The sequence below is a fragment of the Sander lucioperca genome, chromosome 8, assembly GCF_008315115.2.
Source record: "Sander lucioperca isolate FBNREF2018 chromosome 8, SLUC_FBN_1.2, whole genome shotgun sequence".
NCBI lineage: Eukaryota > Metazoa > Chordata > Actinopteri > Perciformes > Percidae > Sander > Sander lucioperca.
The window spans coordinates 6,005,403-6,028,584 of NC_050180.1; the positions used below are offsets into that span (position 1 = coordinate 6,005,403).

General features: G+C 41.9%; 1 protein-coding gene across 13 annotated transcripts in view; it reads left to right on the forward strand.

Annotated features, from left to right (window-relative positions):
* tns1b (tensin 1b) overlaps window positions 1-23,182 on the forward strand; it is a 237,720-nt gene that overhangs the window by 118,082 nt on the left and 96,456 nt on the right. For all 13 annotated transcript variants that reach the window (XM_036004705.1, XM_036004706.1, XM_036004708.1 and 10 more), the window contains one exon: window positions 10,549-10,587. In XM_036004705.1, the coding sequence (XP_035860598.1) occupies window positions 10,549-10,587 (39 nt within the window). The remainder of the gene's footprint in view (window positions 1-10,548; window positions 10,588-23,182) is intronic.

The following is a 23,182-nucleotide window of genomic DNA, read 5'->3' on the forward strand; positions in this document are numbered from 1 at the left end:
GACGAGAGAGACAGGGAGAGACTTTGGCGGGATGAAATGTGAAACCCAAAGCCGGCCATCCATCTGTCATTAGATGCAGAATAGTGTGTAGGTGTGAGGGTGAGTTAGTGTTAGTGTGCCTGTGAGATTCTTGCATGTTAACATAAATATCCTTCCCTTTTAAGGGCTTTTTGCCAGAGTTCTAAGTTATAGCTCATCTTGTCGTGGTGTGCTAAATGCCAGCATGGTTGACTCTTAGCACAGGCTCGCCTCAGCTTGTCAAAATTTCCCTCCTGCCTTCCGAGACTAAGGCACTCCTCATACAAAGTCAATATATCCCAGAAAGACCGCAGCTATAACAGTACAAGCTTCCACAAAATACACATGGTTGGAGTATAACAGACTGCGCCCAATGTAGAACAGAAAGTCTTTGAGTAGTTGACAAAACAATTCCACCACAAGGTCCATGTAGTAGCTGATCTTTATCTGCACACGTTGTCATGTAACTGCACATGTAAAGTGTTTAGAAAAGTGATGATCTGAACATTGCATACAATTCTGGGCAACTCAATCTGCTGATGCAGATTATGTGATATGATTGAAAGCTACTAAATGGACCTCGTGGTGAGATTTTTTTATCAACTACATCCCTTTGTTTCATTTGTCTGTCCCCAAGAACACAGCACGCTGATATAAGATCACGGTTAAGACTGTGGCAAATGCTGAACTCTTCCATGTTAAATATTAGTGTGCACGGTTACCACAATAACTGTAATAACCATGTGTCATATTATGTGGTTATTTTCCTGTGTCTGTGTCTGTGTTTCCTGTTTAAGAAAACAGTGGAAGGCATACCTCAACACTTTCAATCATTGTTGGGGCTAGTTTCGCTCTGTCTTGTGGTTTAAGGGTAGAATAAACTTTAAAGTCCCCCACCACTCACAAATGTGTTTTGCATATTGTAACTTCACTGTGATGTTCGGCCTTCACTGTGCAGAATGATGTATGTGCAGTATGTTTTCACATTCACCTGCTTTAAAACGTGAACATATGAGATGATTTGTGACATCACAACTGGTTTGGACGCCAATCGTGGTCCGTGATGCAACTTGTACAAGTGTAGTCTCGCATTGCCAGTCCTCTATCCACAGCGCTGTGGAATAAGGTCTGGCTACACATTCTGGGATAGGAGAAAAAAAACTCTGGGTGGTTTGCGTTTCTTTAAACCAATCACAGTCGTCTTGGGCGGCACTAAGCTCCGGATGCAGCGACAGTGGCTCTGCAAAATAGTATCAGGAAGGAACTTGTTTTGGTGGAACATTTGCACCCCGCAAAAGAAAACACCTCATACAATATTAAATGAAGTTAACTGTTCACGCAATACAGTAATGTGAGCTATTTCAATTAGCTGGATACCGCATTTGCGCTTACCAGTGTATCACCGTGTGTACTTCGTCCACAGCAATAGGTCCCAAAACGTCCCAGTTAGAGAGGAAATGCTGTAAACATATTCTTTGTAAATCTTTACAGTCATTCCCCAAAGAAACCAAGCAGGCCTGCCTTGTTGCACGATCCATATTTTCTTCAAAACTTGCCATTTTCAGCGTGTAGCTTGCTAGCTCGAAGGTTGTTGTCGTTTCCCGTTTAAACTCTTGAAATGAACACAATTTGCATATTCATGAGTTCTTGTTTTAAATAAGGGAAAAAGAAGTAAATGAAATTGTACGATTTTTAAGTTTTTTTAAAGGAAATAACAGAGACAAATCCTTATTCCAATATTATCTGAAGGGGGTTTTTAAACTATTTCCCCTGATACGCCACACTTACTTCAGCTTATAGTCCTCCCTACAACCCTTTTCCATTAGTTCTGTCCTGTGTGACTTCTCTGCGTGCACGTCTTTGTACTGGTTCCTAACATGTCCAGCGAGTGAGCAGATGTCTAATGACATCATCAAAATGGAAAAATGTCTAACACGGTTACTAAGATACAAAATCTAGAGATGCTGAAAGACTGTTATTCACTCTTGACTGAGGCTGAAGTTTTCCCCTGCTTCTTGTTTTTGAGCCACGCTAAGCAAAACACCTCAGAGACATTTCTCTGTCCAGTATACGGAGAGATTAAATGGATATTGATATTCTCATCTGTCCCTGGGTAAGACGGCAAACAAGCACTTTGTGCAATACGTTGACGAGTTGCTTGAGTATGGAATTCATTGAAATGGGATTGGCAGCGAAAAATTAGTTTGGGTTGCTTTCAACAACAGCTGCAAAGATTCATCGATTAGTTGTCAACTTTTAAATTATTGGCCAACTATTTTGATAATCCATAAATTGGTTTCAGTCATTTTTTATGAAAAAAAAGTCAAAATTCTCTGATAGGCTTCTTAAATGTGAATATGTTCTGGTTTCTTCTCTCCTCTGTGACAGTAAACTGAATATCTTTGAGTTGTGGACAAAACAAGACATTTGAGGACGTCATCTTGGGGTTTTTGGGAAACACTGATCTACATTTTTCACCATTTTCTGACATTTCATAGACCAAACAACTAATCCATTAATCGAAAAAACAATCGGCAGATTAATCGACAATGAAAATAATCGTTAGTTGCAGCCCTGCTTCACATAAAAAAATAGCACAGAAGATGGCAAACTTCTACAGTATGCTTGGAAATACACGCAGCTCTTTACAAGCAGCCCCCCCCCACCCCCCCCCCCCCTTAACCCTGATTCTTCATGGCTGCCTTCTTCCCTTAACTCTCCCTCCTCCACCACTTGGCCTGGAGCCAGACAGTGAGAGCCATGCTAAATGTGTAAATAAGCGTGCTGGTAAATACGCTTAGCTCTTAGCTGAAAGAGCCTGGGAAGGGAACGTGACCCCTGCTGTAACTTTGGAACAAAAGAAACAAGCCGTAGCGTCTCCCCTCACCACGCCGTCAGTCCTGTCCAACAAAGACGGGGCTGAGAATGAACAGGCGCTCCGGTCGGCAGAAGGCCACTCTGAGTGCCGGCCGTTGAGAAGAAACATGACAGGGGCATACATAGGTTGTCAGAATCCCTCTGTGGCTCAGGTTATTACAGCAGGATAACATAGTATGTGTTCTTCATTATGTTCTTTATCTTCATATTTATTTGATCCGTCACAGTTTTATCTCTGTTTGGATATTTGCTACTGCAGTGACGTCGATCATAAGCTTTATACAGGACACACACACACACACACACACACACACACACACACACCCACCCACAGACTTGTTCCACGACGCCTTCATTTACAGTACAAATACACACAGGAGAACACACATGGATGGTAACAATGATTTTATTTTATATAATCATTAAGCCCATAACATTTCATTCATTGTGTTCTTCAAATGTTTATTGTTTTTACTCAATAAATGACTGAAACAATCATCAAAATAGTTTGGCTATTAAAGTTGATTGATAGATAGATAATTGATTAATGGACTAAACGGTTCTGCTCCACGAAATTATAGCACTTATCCTTAAATATCCATATGCCCAAAGACATCCACACAAAAAAAGAACACACATGTCCTGCCATTCCTGAAGTTTCATATGCTGTGAAACATAAATCAGCGCTGCTGACACAGGGAACAGTGTTTGGAGACAGCTGTTTAGTGTCCCGCAGTCCAATCTGCTCAATAAATCTGAGATGTTCCACAACTTTCCCTGGAGGACAACAGAGGCCTAACCTTTCTCAGAGACAGAGACAGACAGAAGAAAAGAAAATAGATTTAGAGAGGCAGAAAGAGACAAGTTATAGACAACAAAATGAGCCTAAACGTAGATTCTCGTCAATGATCATCCAACATTAAGTGTGTACAGTAGATGCATCAAACTTGTTTTTTTTAATTGTAGATCAAATAAACACAAAGGGATCGAGCATGGGCACTTGGACCAAAGCTCTCCCATCATCCCTCTGTGCTTTGATAACATCCCAATAAGTCCATACAGACCCGCACTCTGGCACAGTCCACCATCACGGCGGCAGAAAAACCTTCTGTTGCCGGTTACAGCTTGCAAATTGAATTTGCACACTGAATAGTTCTGCTGGGATATGCCAGATGCAAGGAGCTGGATAAACATAAAAGCACTCAGGGCAGCCGTGTGTTTAAATGCCAGCGCAGAGGGCCAGAGAAAGTTTCTTTGCCCCACGCTCTTTTCCACACTGGAAAACAAGCCAACCTGCGTGGCAATCATTTTGTCTGTTTGAAGTAAAGTTGTAATTTGCTTTTTTTCTGCCATGATGTATCGCCGCGCTGTTTGGTTTTCCTACCTTAAGTTTGAGAGTTATAGACATAAGCATCACAGAGATTTTACTGCATGTTGTTTACCCAAATAATGACTCAATTCATCATTTATTCAAAGCTCTACTCCAGATCATTAGCGAGGGTCATTAACATATTCAGACCTGGGAGACTGACATCAGTTACATAACAGGACTGTGTCTGGAGTGTGTCAGGAGCTAGCAGGAAGCTGACTGCATATGAACGCTGTCCTACAAACAAGAGATGTCTGACATGGACTTTTGTCTGCAGGAAATGGGCCCTGGTTTAATGCTGTTATCACAAGCATGTACGGAATGCAACAGCACAATTATTCTTTATTATATTACACTCATTTGAATACTCCTGATAGCATCAACACACACACACACATGCCAGGCCTCCTCCCCACGCACCGCAACGCTCAGACAAAGGCTTTGTGCAGGGCATCTAAATTCAAACGGGATTCAGAAGCTTTTGGTTATATTGCATTTATCCTATGGTTGATTCAGACGTGAATATACACTTGAGTATGGTTCTAGGCCAGTGGCATGTTCTGATCTGGTTTTGTGCTTCAAAGTACTCATACATATTGTATGTGAGTATTGCACTAAGATACATCTGACCTTTTAATTGACTTATTCTTGGAGGATACAAATAAACAAGACTAAGAGTCTACAGCCATGCTAGCAGCTCTGTGAGGCTGAATTTAGGAACAGTTTTGCTTTGAGCTAAACGTTATTATCAGTACGCTAATAAACCTAATGTTAAGTTGCATACTTCTCAGAAAGACTAATATATAAAATAAAAATGCGCCCCTAGGGCTGGGCAAGATATTGTTAAAATATCAATATCGGTATATGGGACTAGATGTCGTCTTAGATTTTGGATATCGTAATATCCTAATAATAAGGCATATGTGTTGTCTTTTCCTGTTTTTAAAGGCTGCATTACAGTAAAGTGATTTTCTGAATTTACCAGACTTTTCTAGCTGTTCTAGATGTGGTATTATTTACCTTTACTCACTTTGTCATTATATCCATGCTACTGATGATAATGCATCTAATATCTCATTGGTAAAATATTTAGTGAAAGCACCAATTGTCAAACCTACAATATCTTCGAAATATGGACATTGAGGTATTTGGTGAAGAAAATCATGATATCAGATTTCTCCATATCGCCCAGCCCTATGAGCCCCTACTGTGGGAAACCCTCAAAACCTTTGTTAGAGGAAACATGATTTGTTGCATACCGAAAAGGTTTGTAGAGAACGCCAAAAGGAGCTAGAAGAGCCAATCGCCGACCTAGACAACCTAATCTCCACTAACCAATCACCTGATTTATGTAAAGAAAGAATTGAGACTCCAAACAGAGCTCGTACTTCTCCTGACAAGAGAGCTGCGCTCTTGGGGGACCATGTACCAACATGGAGACAAGTCTGCTCGTCTCTTGGTCCACCAACTAAAGGCCAGGATGGTATCCAATCAATTCACCGAGATACGTGACGACTCAGGTTCCCTTACTTCTGGCCCGGGTGAGATTATATAGATAATATATTTGAAACATATACATCTGAATATCCCAATGATGAAACTGGTCTACTTCCTTTTTTTTAAGAATCTAGACATGCCCAAGATCTCTACTAGCGATCTCCAGTTTTGTTGATGCTCTTTTCAATCTTCTTGGAATCAAGGAAGCTTAATAAGTTAATGCATACTTAAATACTCCAATAAGATGCAGGTGTGGTTTTAGCCCACTGCTAATGCTCACCTGCGCTCTGCCTTTAGATAAATATCCCCTGGGTTTTGTGGGAGATCCTGGCTGCGACTGCTTTACCAGACTACATTAGTGCACTACTTGGCATGATAGAGAATTTGAGCTATTCTGATGTGGGCAGACTACCTCCCCACTCAATCTGACCTTTACATCAAAAGGTTTTATTACACTGGCGACAATGGCTAGCTTGTCACTGATGTCACAGCCAACATAATTAACTGTTTACCACAAATAGAAATAATGAATTTTATTAGACATGGCATTCAACCAAATGCCAGTTGCCATAGCCTTTTCGATGTTTGGAGAGGAGACTTGTTCATGAAGTGGCTCTTTGTGTTATGTTTTCTCTCATTTGCTGGCGCGTCGTCACTATAAAGTCACATTTCATGATTCAATTTCACATTAATTAGCCATACCAGTTTATCTGATGGTTGAATTTCTGAATTAAAGCTTGCCCAGTCAAAGTAGTGATTCATGGTATCCATTAAGATGGCTTTATGGTGCCTTTAGACTGACAGCACTAAAGTTCTCTGTGCGGCCTTGTTGCTACAAGGTAGGCTACAACTAGAAGATGAATTATAAACCATGAAGTCCAGTTTAATTCTTTGAGAAATCATTTTACAATTGACCCTTCCTAAGTCCCGCCCCCCTTTGTTCCAGTTGCTAGATCGGACAGGCTTGACAAAAAGAAACAATGGCGATGCCGATTCTGAGTGTATGGGCTATAAGTGTCTATATAAACATGTTTTGTTTGTATGTGTTTTATAATTTAGTATTTGTGTTTTTTAGGACCCCCTTGAAAATGAGAAAATGAATGTTAACGGGGTTGTCGGTCTCTAAATGTTTTAACTTTTATGAGCGCACCTCTCTCTCTCTGCCTACCGAGCTCCGCCTGATCTTCTAAGAACGGTGATGCCGTTATCAACAGAGTATTGATTGGTCAGTAGGCGGTGCTTTTACACCGGTTGATCTCTAATCTCCAACATAACCTGCTCCCGACCAGGTTAGGTGTTCAGCATAAGTTACCACGGCGATTGAACCCGGTAACAAGTGATCCACCATCGTGATACACTAAACTCTGGGTTGAACCTGAAGTTACCTCGTTAATGCCAAATCTTGCTTCGTAGTACAGGCCTCAGATGTCTTTAACCAGGATGATTACACGTGGAAACATGTTAATAGGACCCTCCACAAGCTTGGCCATAACTTGGCTACTAGTGTGCATGCAAGCGTACTGAATGATTTCTGACTGCAGGTGGAGTAGCTGTCAACAGCTTGCAGGGCAGATGCAGTGTCAGGTGGAAACACTGACCAGGGCTGAGGAGTCAGGGCAGAAAGGGGGCACCCTCAGGAGCGGGGCCTCTGAGAGAAGAACGCCACATTGTTGTTGTGCATGGAGTGATATGGATGGTGGAGTAGGAAGGGGGTCTTGGGGGTTAAGGGAGGGTTAGAATAACTTGTAGTGGAGGTGATTTGAGCCAGACGGAGATACAGTATCCTGTCAACTCCAGACACACCAAATTCACCAAAACAGAGACGCATTCCACTGTGATGCAATCATTCGAGTAGGCTGTGGATACATGAAACAACGTGTTGGGCAACTGTGACAGACAGTAGTCACAGAAGAACATTTTAATTTTTTGCCATCACCTTGGAGATTTTGTAGTCTACATTTCACAGCTTGTGGGAAGCTATAAACAGCCAGTGTATCAGAGCTATTTTTAAATTTAGGCACTGCCTCTTCATATCAGTGTATCAGCTGCTTCTAAACAATCTGATAAAGGTCATTTCCTGTTTGGAGTTAAGATTCCTGTATTCCAGATGGGGTTAAAGCTCAAAAAGAGACTTTAATGACCCAAGGTGACTCACACATCCTCAACTTTGTGAATCTAATTATCCTAACATAGCAATGGCAGTCATCCAGTGGTCTGTTAAGTGTGATTTGGAAGCATCCATTATGGATGGATTGTCCAGTTAGATAATGTCTTAACCTTACTAGCTGTTTGTCGGGCTTTGTTAGTTTCAAATTACTTGGTTGGGGTTGGAATTAGAGCCTGTAGTATTAGCTTATTGCATATCAGCAAACACTGTATGTAGGCTGATAAGTAACAGACATTGCAGTAAAGAAATGACAAAGATATGTTGAGCCAGTCCTGCTCAGTACATATATTGGTCCTAATTCTTAAATAAATTAAAAATAATAAGGATCAAAATTGTTTTCACATTGTACGTGGTAATGTAAAAAAGGGGATCAACCAATGTTTTGTTATCTTAGTTCTCTAACTCTTAAATACTGACATCTATATTGGCTTATGAATGATTATCCAAAATATCTACTATTTGAGCAAAGCTGTGATTCATTATGTATGTGTGTAACTCAAATTTCAGCCCAATAACATTCTGTAAATAGAGATAGATATAAAGTTAAGATATGTTCAAGAGCGCCAAAATTGTGTTTTATTTTTTTTGTGGGCAAACGCGGAATGTGCTTCCTTCAACGGTAACGAAAAGCAGACCCCATCAGAGCAGAAGTCTTGTGTTCATGCAATGACACAATTAGTCTCAGATAAGGAGAGTGGCAGAGAAGTAGTAAGTGATGAAATGATAGGTGCTTTAGGAGGTCAACGGTTGGGATAAGCCCAAGGCCTAATCTTTCAAAGCTAAAACAGACACGGTTAAGAAAAGAATGATGAGGGATACAAACAAGTCAAAAGCCTTCTGGAATCATAAAGCTGTCTTGTTATTTTGTTTGCTGTTTGCCAGTTATCTGCAGGGGAGATGGTGCCCGTGCGTGTCTTACTGGTTAAAAATCTAATTTGTAGGGATTTTCTTCAGTGTGCAGCATCAGAAGAATGATGGTGAAACGGGAGCAAAGGGACACAATGCAGACATGCACAGGAAGGAAACATCAGTGGTGACATCCTGTTTGTGTTCATCGTCATCAAGCAGTCATCTTTTCTCATTTGAATCTTCTGTTAGAGGCCATTATCATTATGTTCTTCCTGTTGATCAGCCTCTGTCTTCATGCTCTTTCTCCGAGCTTAAATAATGACTATGGGAACTGTCGGATGGTAATCGGATTAGCCCGGGCACTTGACAGATCATGAGTTCTGTTGGAGCAACCCCACCACACTGACTAACATCTGCTGCTACTTCAGCTGTGGTAAACAATATCGTACAGTATGTAGGATCAGAGTCTAGTTGGGTAGACAAGACAGTTGTGCTTTTCAATCAGGTTATTATAGTGCCAACACTCTGTCATCACCTTGTTCTTAAAACCTGATAGCATAGCTGAGTTCTGTAGTCATTATTGTAGTGGGAATAATTGAGCAGTGCCAATTCTAAACATTGTCTTTTCTGAAGCAAATGCTGCATACTGTACACAAAGAACATCATAAACAGCCTTATTTAAAGCTGTAGTCATTGGTTTTTGGCCACTTGGGGGTAGCACAACAAGCTGCTGTGAACACAACACTGACCTTTATAGCGTTGATATGGCCAACATGTAGTCATCTATTTTTTCATCTGGCTCTTTGGATGATAAATGCTTACCAGCTTGTTACCTACACCAATGAGGTTATGTTTTCGGTTCGGTTTGTTTGTCTGTCTGCCAGCAGGATCCGATTTTCATGAAACTTGGTGGGAGGGTGTAGGATGAGCCAAAGAAATACCCCATATACTTTGTAGCTGATCCAAACAACAGGGCAGATACACTAATTCTTTTTCACTTTCCTTAACATTGCAAGATAGGGCATTGCCTCGGCGGAGGTCTGTGCTGTGCCGATTCTAGTTGCTTACTGTGTCTGTGTGATGTTTATTGCTGGGTAGGTAGTGTACAGTAGGTTAATCAGAGTTGTTTCACTGCTACTGGAAATAAGGTTGATGAGAGCAGTGAGCTAAAAACAGTAAAGTTGTGGGCCGTAAAACCAAATCAATGAGCTGAAAGATGCTAACAAAAAAAAAAAAAACGCTCCATAGAGCTGAGGAGGACTGCAGTCGGGTGATGATTCTCTGTGGGGTTGTCACTACGAGTGAGCCCTTTCACATTACACATTGTCATTTTTTACATTGTTCATATGAACTTGAAGAAAGAGAAAATCCCGCACACTGCTCTTTAATAAATGGTGATGCTGCAGCAAGAGCAGTGTGCGGAATTTTCTCTTTCTTCAAGTCCTTGTTTTTTGTCCTACGCAACTGCACAGCACAACTGTTTGGATGTGTGAATCATCTTTTCTTTAAAAGTTACATTGTTAATATCAAAATACCGACTTGTGTAGCTTTAAGTGAAGCCTGTCCCTCCATTCTGGTTTGCATCTGCATATACATTAGCCATGGAGTACAACATTGGCGGCATGTCGGGGGCACTTTGATGACATGAATCCATAAAGCCTCACCTAAATGTTAGGAATGTTACAAATCCATTGCTGTTTATAATGTTCATGTAATAAAATAACTGCAAACAAGCAACAATATGACTGACGAGTTCTATTTTTGTTTTTAGGTGTCTTCATCTTGTGTTCCAGCAACAAACTATGAGCTGGTGAGTAACACTTTTTAGTTTGTTATGTTTTAGTAATTGCTTCCATGCTGTATGTGCTCAGCAGGCATTACAGGGTCCTTCCTGGTAAAGAATTATTGCAAACAGGGTTGGAAGGTAACAGCCTCTATCAGCTCCACTAACAAGGTAGTTACTATTGTGCAGAATGGACCATTATCTGGAGGCCCCCCGAGACAAACTTGTGATTTAGGGCTATATAAATAAACCAGACTTTACTCGACTTAACCATTGTTTGACAGTTGTTTTTTTTCTGAAATAAATAAAGGGAATTTGGATTGGGGTTTCGGATCTATTGGAAATCAAAAAATCCTCTGGATAAGAAAGGTAAATAAAAAAGCCGTATCCTTGAATCTGCTATCATGATGACGTCTTCTGGTGTTTGAGTCTGAGTCTGAAGTGATTTTTGCAAGGGCAATAAAAAACATGCTTGCTCTGTTGCCTTATTTGGTATTGGCATTAGGAGCCGTTTTAGACACAGAGATGATTTCTTCGCTCTCTTTCTCATATGTTGTGTGTTTAAATGGTTTTGGGTGCTTGTCAACCCAAAGCAAATATCCCCCTGCACTCTTTTTGTGCAGAGAAAATATTTCCCGAAACGTCTTGTTTTTCTTTCATAAAAGCTGAAGTGATCAAGCAAGAACATGTTATTATCCTCTGCAGATGCTTTCGCACCAGAGGCTTTCTACATGGACATCTGTTTAAGATGTGCAAGATGTTCTTTTTCTCGCTAAAGGGCTGCTCTGGAACCAAGCTCTTTGGTTTCTGAAATGAACACCCTCCCACGCTACACATTGGCCTCCATATGACATAAACATGACACCTCCCTGACTTAACCTGTAGTCTGTTAAAGCTACTTCTCTGCTGATAGCTCTGACCATTTGCTCTAAAAAGTAGCAGCTTTGTGTATATGTCATGTGGAGGCCAACATGTAGTGTTGTGACAATCGTCTTCAAGTTGCTACGAGACAAATATTGTCAGTGAAGTTGTTTTAACGGCGCTGAGCAAACGGGGGCGAAAAACAAGTGAATATACTCTTCATCTTTTTGATGCTTTCATGTGTCAACACTTTCACTAACGCTAATTTACCTGTTGGGCCACAGACTAAAGGAAATGACACCACCCAAACTAGCAGTCAGTCCGACCGACTGTGAGATGTTGCTGTTTGTAACGCTAGATTTGGTTTATCAAAGGTGCTAGCAAAGCAGCCCAGTATATGAAAAAAAAGCCCATGTTAAACTTCAGACAGTTACAGCTGAAAATGACAACAGAAATGAACGAGTTTGCCGATTTCACATCTCTCCATTTGTCTACCTGGGAGTGATTTTTGTGTTGGGGTGATGTCACTGTAATTCGGTCTAGAGAAGGTAATAGAAGCCGCAGGGCATCTGCCTCTATTTCATCTCTTTTATCTTGGCTTGCCAACAGGAGTTTTCCCAGAGGCTTTTGTGGCTGCATTAAAGGTGCTGATTGCTCTCATAAATGCTGATCAGCTGAGGTGTAAAACATTTGGTGGTATACCTTTCCCACCGAGGAAAAAAACTGGCTTAAAAGGCTAACAACGGTCATGCTGTCTGGTAGAGCCTAAAATACATGGCCATTGGAGGAATATGAGAAATAATAATACTATAGGTATGGACTGAACACAGGTTGCTTTTATGCACCTGACGCTGGGTTAGGGTGTTAAGCTGCTGTGCTATATTTCATTTCTCTGAGTAAGTGATTCTACGTGGGCATACAGTATGTGTCACCCCTCTGGCTGTGGCTCCGTATGACAGGAAGTGGATGATGCTGTTTGTGTTTGTATGTGGACGTGCGAGTGTGCATTCCTGCTAGCAAGTGAGCGAGAGTGTGTTCCCAGCAGCAGTACCTCAGCCTGAGGTGTGTGTCGGCTCTCCGCAGCACCTTGTTTGGTGAATTCCTTCGCTCACAGTCTGAAGCCAGCATGATTTACTGCCCCACTCAGGTGCAGACTGATTGCAACATCGACCATATATTAACTTAGTCGGAGAAAAAGGTTTGGGAAAAAAAACAACTTTTTCTTATGAGAATCCAGACATTCCACTCAGATGGGACGAGCTACAAAAAACACACAGCTTTATTACCGGATGATAATGTTCCATTCTGAATGAAATGAACATCTGATATTTTCATGCAGCTGTTTCTCAGCATAAGAATAACAAGTGCTTCCTTTTGATTCCACTGTTTTTATTGGCCTAAGAGGTGCACTTTACTTTACTTTAGTTAAACACAATTTAACGATATAATATGAAATATTTCTGCATGAAAATGTCTACAAACAACTACACCTATGTTATATTTTGTTTAGTTGCGCACTGACATTATCCCAAATGTTTCCAGCAATGTTCAAACCCAGAGTCATTTTTTGTCATTGACGCAGGATGTTCCGTTTGGTCGCCTGTCAATGGCGTCATATAACCTTTGACCCCTCTAGTTGCTCTAACTTCAAAAAGGGCGAAAGCCAAGTGATAACGATGCTAAAGGCATCACAAACATAAAGTTTGCTGATCTGTTGGGAACAGACTATATCAGACCCCAGGCGCTGGTGCCCACGTCTGGACGAAATTGAGCCCCCACAGTTGCCAACCGAAGGTCTTCGGTCCGCACTGTAGCTGCCTCCCACCCTCACCCCAGATATGAATTTAGTTTGGATAGTAGTTTGGATTTGGAAGCAACTAAAATAAATGACTTACTTGGTTCAAATGACGGACAGAACAAAGACAGACCAGCAGTCAAACCTAGTACAAATCACAAGACTTTCAAAATCTGAGAATGACTCTACTGCTCACTACGAAACATTTTTGTGTCCCAGTCTGTCACGTTGATATAATGGTGCCCAACCTATTATAACTGATTTCAGATGAAGTGTACTGTTTGCAAGATTAAGAGTGGAAGAAGAAATGAAGAAGTGAATGATTGCAACATTGGTGAGAAACATGCAAGAAATCACTGAGTGTGCACTGCCCCACAGTTCCCTGTACTTGTCCTCGTATAAACAACTACTTCAGCTTTGATAAAATCAAACATAGTTGATTAAACTCACTGCAAGGACCATTTAGTAGGCTTTGTGGGACTTTAAATCGTATCACACAACCTTGTAGATGTAGATTGTAGATGTTCAAATTTACCTTTTTTTTTGGGGCATTTTCATGACTTCTTGTTGGCCTAAAGGGGAATTCCACAGATTTTGACACATCAATGTCTGTTCCTAGGTGCCACAGCTTCGGTAACTGACAGAAATAAGACACTAAAATGTTATCAGATGTAACTGCACCAGCATGTACACAAGTAAAATGAGTGTAATTATGAAATTAGCGGCCTCTTAGTCTTGATGTAAATATAGTAACCCACTAGTTATTAACTATGGAGTCTACAGAATGAATTTGGAAGCAGCCCCCCCGTGGGAAGGTGATGCCAACTGGCAGCCCATTTATTGTAATTGATAATGTGTGGTTGGAAGATCACCACGGCAATGATGATGACAGAAGTGAGTACCCCCAACCAGACCCCTGCACTTGGACGTGCACGGCGTGCTGTGAAGCATGCTGGAGCATTCCTCAGATGTGCCCTCATGTCGAGCCAGCTCTGCCAGGAATAGTTTATTTTTTATTTTGCACAAACAAAGGCTGGATGACGGGATTGAGGGAGAGGGAGAGAGATATTAGGGATTGTGGTGAGGTAGACTGCACATCTGAACACATGCCCGCCCAGAAACACACAGAAGGAATGCATGCACACACAAGCAAAGATATGCACACACACTCGGAAAAGCAAACGTCTAACACATACGTCATTCACCTTCTTATTTTTTTTTCTTTTGGTCTTGTGTAGTGGGGGAACAGGGCCAGGACATTGCTGAGTAATGAGTAACTGCAGGGCAGAGATGGTCTAGATGTGGTCCAATTAGCGCTGTGTTTAGAACCAAACATATTTCCCTGATGTGCCCTGTATTATGCTGTGTATACAAGCACCAATCAGGCATCCTCTAATGGTATACAGTATGATCCCAGATCCCTGGGAATGTACAAACTAGGCCATAAGAAACCTGTTTAATATTGAACTAAGAGCTGTGGGCGTCATGCGTTATGGTTTCTTATGCGTTCTACGTGACAATCCAGCATTTTCAAGTGTGTATGTACATGTACAGTATATATTCAGGCTGTTCTCATAAACCAATTCGTACATATAGCTACGAAAAGTAAAGCACTGTGTATGTGTTCCACGTATTTATTGCTGTTTGCACCACAATGACTGCTGTCAATGTGTCATAAAACACAGGGCTTTCAAGCAGTAGAGACTTTTACCCAGGAAACCCGTTTTTGTGTCCCAGAAAGGTGTCCAGACCACGATTGGTGCCTAAACTTAACTGTCGTCCCCTCATGACGACCACCTTTTGTCGGATAAACTCCAACAAAAGCAACAGCCTCTGAAAGCAGCTCTCCATGCTCTGTAGCTGGCTCCCAGTAAAATTTTGTCGGCTTAATTTAACTGTCAAGACCGCTAATTAACTGTCATGTTACCGGTTGTCATGTGACCGGCCGGCGGTCACCGTAACTTCGTAGGATATCATATGAATTGTTTTGCATGCGTTTTTGTACGATATCATACAAACCTGTCCTTGAGAATGCGTTGCTCTACTACAGATTAGAAGACCTAAGGGTGCTCTACAAAAGACTGGATGTCAGCAGGCGTCCACTTCGGCTAAGATGGAGGAAAGATAGAAAGAGCGAGTTAAGCACTGGGTTAAAGTGAGAAGGTCACTTTGATGCATTTCTTTTCGATCTTGTTTGACACAATTCATTATCCAAATGCAACCCAACCCTCACTCCTCCATTAATCAACAGGGCTTTAATTAGAGAATTACTTCAACCTAGGCAATTTGTTAATTGGTCTCTGATGCAGAGAAAGCACTGCACATTTTTTTTCAAAAAACCTTCATAAAAGAATCTTAAAGCTTACTTCTTTCTTTTACTTTTTTATTTCTGAAACGTGTAGTTTGTGCAGTTCATGTCCTTGTTTTTATGCATTGTTCATTTGTTTTGCTGAATTACAAGCAAACCTTGGCTTGTAAACTGCAGTTTTATAAAGTCATCCCACCATGCGTTGCAGTTAAGAGAGTGAAAACGATCCCAGTCCTATCCACTATGACCTGTTTTCATAATGGACTACAACACACTAGGCTGTCATTAACTCTTTCCATTGTTCTTACCAGTGTTAGAAAGAACAGTATGAAGAAACATTGGTTCAGACTATAGTCACATTCAGCCTGCTAAGTTATGTCAGGCTTTCCAAACTCTAGTAACTGATAAACAGCAGCTGCTGAGACTTTTGACAGTGATGTATTTTAGTGCCACCTTATGGCGTTTTTCCATTACATGGTACCTGCTCGACTCGCCTCGACTCTACTCGCCTCGACTCTACTCGCCTCACTGTTCGTCCGTTTTCCATTGCAGATTTTAGTACTGCCTTAGCGTGGCTGGTCGTCATAGCTGCGCCGCAGTAAACTGCTGTGACCTAACGCGACACACACACAGAACGTGGAAGGTGTGTTGTTGCCAGAAGACACATTTAGTTTCAAATAAAGCTGGAGGCAGCAAAAAAAAACACAGCTGGCTAAACTGTTTAAAAATGGCGGGTTTGTTCAGGACACCCCCCTCTGTTGCTTTCACGTCACCTTTTGGTATCGCCTCAGCTCGCTTGGAACCTCGACTGAGGTGGTACTAAATAAAGTACCTGTTAGCAGGTACCAGGTACTTTTTTTCATAATGGAAAACCAAAAAAGGCGAGTAGAGTCGAGGCGAGTCGAGCAGGTATACCACGTAATGGAAAAGCGCCATTAGTCTCGCATTGTCAGACCTTCCTCCACAGTGCTGCTGAGGAGGGTCTGGCTAGTCCACACAGCATTCTGGGATGGGAAGAAAAACGTGCTCTGGGTTATGGGCATTTCTTTAAACCAGTCACAATCGTCTGGGGCGGTGCTGTGCCTTCGGGAAGGAACTTGTTTTGGTGGAACATGTTTACGTTCAAAAGTTGTTTTAGTCGTACAACAGAAAACTCAGATTGGACAGATAGTCTAGCTAGCTGTCTGGATTTACCCTGCAGAGATCTGAGGAGCAGTCGGAACAATCCCAGAAGTGGAACGTCGTCGATATAGACTAGTGCCACCCAAGCTTTAGTAATACTTTGCTCACCTGCCTAACTTAAAGGGACCGTCCCAGACAGAAAAAAAACGGCATTGGTTTGTTTACTGACGAATGGTGGATGCAAATGATGATAGTTGTCTCTCAGTTGAAAAGGAAAAGTAGTATGACACTGGTACAGAAACAATGTCTTAGGCTGGTTAGGTGGTTTGCTGTACAGTGAGACTTCCTACCAACAGTCACTGTTGGTTTCTTTTAGCCACGACAACAATCTTTCCCTGAAGTAATCAGCCATGTAAGCAGCATGGCTCAAGGTAAATGCTATACGTGCTAAACATCAGCATCCTTCGCTCAAAGCACCGCTGTGCCTAAGTGAAGCCTCACAGTGCTGCTACTGTGGCTGTAGACTCTTAAGGTTTGTTCTACTCCAGTATGGACGCAAACAGCTGCAGACATGTAAGCAGTGGTGGAATGTAACTAAGTACATTTACTCAAGTACTTTACTTATGTTCAAATGTTGAGGTACTTGTACTTTACGTGAGTCTTTTCTTTTCATGCCACTTTCTACTCCACTACATTTCAGAGAGGAATATTGTACTTTTCACTCCACTACATTCATCTGACAGCTTTAGTTACCAGTTACTAGTTTTTAGTTCTGAATACTTCTTCCACCGCTGCATGTAAGCTGCAAGATATCTTTCACTGGAAATGAAGTTGGTGACCTCACAACATCAAGTAGAAGAGCTTTTGTTGTGGTTGTATTTGGCTGGAAAAAGAAAAGGAATCAATCTGTTTTTTGTAAAGACAGACAAAGATGAATTATAAAGGCGTGCGTAGCGATAGATCTTCTTGCACAGCCTCTCTTCGAAGAAAGTGACAATTTAGCTTCTCTAGAGCATGCTGGCCACACAGATGCAGCAAGCATGAATAGGACTTTAGTTTTAGACTTTTGTTGTGCCTAACGGGATCCTCCTAACCCACAGATCACAAGACTCACACCCACACTCGTGATTCATTTTTGTTATAGCAGTTTGAAAGGCAATGACATACAACCTATTTTGTCATTTAAGCTATTAACTACATTGCACACATTGCTTGGATTGCATAATGTACAGAACATCTGAGATTTAACATGCCTGAGGAGTTCAGTCAGGCCGGAGAAATGAAAAACAAACATTGCAGTGATAAAGTAGTAGCAGTAGCCTAGATAAGGCTTGCACAATAACCTTTCACTTTTTCTTAGGGTTATTTTCATGATATTTCAGTGTTATTACCATATTGGGACATATGCAGAGTTGAAATATTAAGAGTGGAGGAGAAAGAGTGACTTGTTTAGGTTTGAGTGTGTGTGTGTGTGTGTGTGTGTGTGTGTGTGTGACTGAGGAGACCCTCTCCACACACACACACACACACACACACACACACACACACACACACACAGGAGGAGTAAAAATGGCTGGCAGTTGCCGAGAGTCTCTCTGCAGAGTCTCTCCTCGTTCACATGTTGCCGAAGGCTTTTGGTTACATAACAGAGTGAGCGGTCCGGTCATATCAGCAGGAGCAGGGACAGGGACATGGACAGGGACAGGGACAGGGACAGGGACAGGGAAAGGGACACGGACAAGCCTGGGGACAAACACAGAGAAGGCAGAGGTGGTTTAGGGTCACAGACGGCTCAGGGATATTTCCCACAGCGAGGACTGTCCACTCTCTCCTCTCATCTGGTCCTGAGGGATCCCTGGCACTTTAGAAGCCCCTCTACCCCAAGAGGGGTGGGAACGGGAACAAGCATACACACTCCAACCCCATTACTAACCCCAAACCCTGGATACACACAGGCCCACCCAGCCCCTCCTGCCCCAGCATTCTGTTTACATTTCTGGGACATGGCTGTGTGAAAGCTGCAGATGAAGGACCACAGAGCATGAGAGAGGAACAGCTGTGTGTGTGTGTGTGTGTGTGTGTGTGTGTGTGTGTGTGTGTGTGTGTGTGTGCGCGCGCGCTCGTGTGTCATTGAGACTAATGAAGCAGATGAAGATGAAGCAGTCGAATTTTTGTATTTTTTTTAAGTATTGACTTATCAAGGTGTTATGAGTAGGCTGCGTTATTGATTTTACAAAATGCAGTTGTCCATATGGATGATTCAAGGGGAATTGTGATTAAAAATAACAACTCAAGTTTTGTTTTACACATTTGACGTTTTGACAAATGTTAACGTCGGCTTTAAAAGTAGAAGACCGTTCATTGTGTTCATCAGTTTGATTCTTTTACATGTGATTTTGAATACATTTGCCATGTTGTTAATCAATATCAGAAAACATTTCTCATCATTAATACGGCGATATTGGTTTACCTGGCCCATGGGGGGGCGTTGTTCTCTTCTGGGAGGGAAATATGTCTCAATATCCCTATATCTATATCAAGTTTTTTCTTGAGGGAGAAGAAAGCATAATGCATGTTTGAATGATTTACACTGAAAACTACAGTGAACCAGCAACCTCCTTCAGGTGACAGCAAACATTCCTCTTGTTTTTTTAAAAGGTTTAATCAGTACATCTTGCATCTTTTAAACCAAGCAGGAATTAGCTCCGGGGTGGCTTATGCTCTAGTGAAGCAGGATTGCCTTTTTTAGGCAGCCACTAGACGGGGGAAAACATTTTTCAAAGCTCTTGCCAGCTGCGCTTTTACTTTGAAGGCACAAACACATCCACAGTAAACCCACTTGGTAAAAGTATAGAAACTAAAAAAAGCTCTGTCACTGAAGGAATGAGCATCATTTAGACTTTAAATTGACTTTCAGCGTCAGTGACGTATAGCTGTTTGCTGTTCCCAGCAGCGCAGAGTGACAGTGTCTGAATGAATTGTACTGTGAAGGACTGAGGCTTCAGGTAAACTATTAGTATTTCAACTTGTATCAAAGCCTGCAGTTTGTGTTTATTCCCACTAGAAGGCACTGTTGGACATATCAGCTCGGAGCCTCTACAGGTGTCCTGTGTCTCATCTGTCAGTCCGTGCTGCCCACTGTGATGGATAGTGTTTAACACAAAGGGGAAACTCCCATACCATGGCATTAAGACAATCAGAGCTAGTACTTTAACGTTGACTCAGTTAGAGCTGCAAAGATGAATCGATTAGTTGTCAACTATTAAATAAATCGCCAACTATTTTGATAATCAATTAATCAGTTTTTAAGAAAAAAATGTCAAAGTCTCTGATTCCAGCTTCTTAAATGTCAATATGTTCTAGTTTCTACTCTCCACTGTGACAGTAAACTGAATATCTTTGAGTTGTGGACAAAACAAGACATTTGGGGACGTCATCTTGGGCTTTAGGAAACACTGATCCACATTTTTCTGTCATCTTAGAGACCAAACAACTAATCAATTAATTGAGATAATAATCGTCAGTTGCAGCCCTAGATTCAGTATTTCTTTATTTTTATTACAAGTTGCCAGAACAACAGCTGGTGCTCCCAGTGGATTAAAACATGATCAGAATTTATTTTCAAATGTAATTTCATTCGAGACTGATCAGTAAGTGGCATCTCAGAAGAACCAAACAGTAACTATTTCTTTCTTTCCTCATCCTGCATTGTTTGGGGGACTTTAGTTATGGCATGAACCAGTCGCCTACATGAGAAAACACTGTCAAAATGTAGACTTTCTTTTTCTGGTTTTGTGAATTTTGCATTTTTCATCTTTTCATGTCATTACCAGTGAGGAATGCTGCATCATTTCCCATTTAAGACGGAATTAAAGTTTCTTTCTGCATCATTCCAGCAGCTTAGTTGAAACACAAGCACATCGAGGCACGTCTAAGACCACTAAGCTCTCTAAGTGTGGGCGATTGTTCAAAATGCAGTGCAAACATAGGAGCAGAGCTGCTAGCGTAGCCACTCTGCTGCTGCTGCCAGTGCACATGCTGTGTGCTTTAGATCCCAAAGAATTGTCCTGTGTTCAGGGAGAAGGAGGGGGTTGTAGGGGGAGAGGAAAGGATGAGTGGCACTCGGCACACACCCTTACTCTGACTCACACACACGTATAGACATAAGGATATACTCTGAAAACAACAGCAGAAACTTAGGGCGTTTTCACACATACCTCATTTGGTCCGGACTTTCGGACTTTTCAGTTTGATCCGAACCAAAATTACAGGTGTGAAACCTCCCCCGGACCACGGTCCGGATCAAAAGACCAAATTTTGGTCCGACCAAAAGAGGTGGTCTCGGTCCGGACCAAACTGAACCGTGGTCCGGTTCGTTTACAGTGTGAAAGCATTTTTTGGATGGTTCGGACTTTCGGACCAAATACAAGAAGCTCTGGCAGGCTCTCCTTGTGTTACAAGACCGGGGAATAGCTCCTTTAAGGAATACAGTAGCTCGGTGCTTAGTGTGTAGGCTACATGAGAGAGTGAGAGTGACGGTGAATGCGCTCAGAGCAGACAGCTGTCGGCTATCAAAGCAGAGAATACATCAGCAGTTTATTTGTTAAGTGGTAGTAAATGTACAGTGTAGGTTTCCGTTTGTCTCTGAATAAATTCTCCAGAAAGTTCCCGTGTCTTGCTTCTCAACATCACAACAAAACAAAAAAAGCCACGGCAGTAGGGGAGAGCAGCAGTCAGCTGAAAAAACTCCGACACAGAGAGAAGATACGAGAGGACGGGGAAGCCCGTCTACAAACCAATCAATTATCAGTATCTGGAGACGCAGCTCACGTATGTGATGACGACAGGACGTAGTTTTGTCACGTATAGATCTTTAGTGCGCTTGCATAACTGCAGTGTGAAACCAAAACTTACCGGATCAAATGTATACAATGTAACAAAAACATGAACCTTGGTCCGGACCTTGTTTCGGACTTTAATGTGTGAAAACGTCCTCAGACTCGAGTCGCACTTAAGTTGCACGCACATTGACTTGAGACTCGTCCTCAAAAGTCTTCAGACTCGACTCGGACTCAAGATACGGGACTCGTGAACAATCTTTATTTTTAGGAAACGTCTGGTGAGGTGATATGTAACGTATCTGCTGCGCGCGGCTACACGTGAGAGAGGACAACAAACATGTCCACGGCACCGGCAGCTGCTGGGTCATTCATCTTTGGCTTCAAACACTTCAGACAACAAGGCTCAAACATAAGAATGCTAAATATGTGGACTCCAGCTCAGAGACTTGAGACTTGAGACATGACTTGGACTCTAGCTCAGAGACTTGAGACTTGACTTGGACTCTAGCTCAGAGACTTGAGAGCATCCCTGCCATATATACAGTATAGCTATGAATAATAATTTAAGGGTTTTCTTTCTTTCGTTCAGTTTCACACTGGGAATCAGTTACTGCGTGCTCAGCTCCCTGACTGAACGTAAACACTGAATCGTTCCAACACACACAATCAATGCTGTCTGTTTCCTGTCTCTCTCTCTCTCCACGTCTCACACCCACACTCACACACCCAAAGCAGTGATTTTAACCACTCCGCTGTCCACACTGAGCAGGCTGGGCCGAGCTAAATGGGCTGTGTCTCGAGCTCTAAAGATGCACAGAGCTTTATATTTAGCTCTGTGTCATTTCCCCAGAGGCCCTGCTTTGAGCTACGTTTAGGGGGGGAAACTCCCTGCATGCTAGCTACCTCTGCCTTCCTAAAGGAGTGGGCTATAATTTGGTAAATTGGTCAAAGGAGCCACTGTGCTCATGTGAAAGAAAGCACATGGTACGGCGTTGGCAGAGATAAAGCGCTGTGGGTGAAAGTCACACTCTAAAATGCTGTGCTTCTAGATAGGAGACAGACACGTGGCTGTGTCCATGGTCTCTCATCAGCTGTGGGTTTTCGCGCCGCAGTTTTTGTAAGGACACTCGAACATGTAACAAAGCATGACGGCTCCTAAACTCAGACCTATTGAATGTAATAATAGCTTGTCTGTAAATAAGCTGTATGTGTTGTATTCTTGAAGGGTCTGCTAATGTGCAGCTTAAAAGGGTAATAAAGAGAGATTCCAATTTATTACGACTTGGGTCTTTTTTTTTTTTTGTAGGTTTGGCTATGATTCTGTTTAGTAATAAGAACATTGCTCACCAGCTTAATTGCTTTGCTCTGGGAACACTGGTGACATCACTGACAAGAAGTCAGATGGGGCAGGAAACATGAGCTATCGCACAGGTTGTGAAGAAACCCTCATGTTAGCTAAACTTATTTGGAAGAGAAAACGCGGGTGAACAGTCAAATAACTTCGAAAACTGTCCGGTGTAAACATCAACCCCAGTTCACAGACCCACTTCCTGCTTTGACCTACTGCACTTACCGCACATACTGTTTTCCCCGTGCATTGAAGACTAAAATATCATAAGCAAGCATATATGAGCAAAACAAAAAGTTTCTTTAGAGGAGGTGTGGGGGGTAAAAGGTTTAATTGTGTAGTAATAT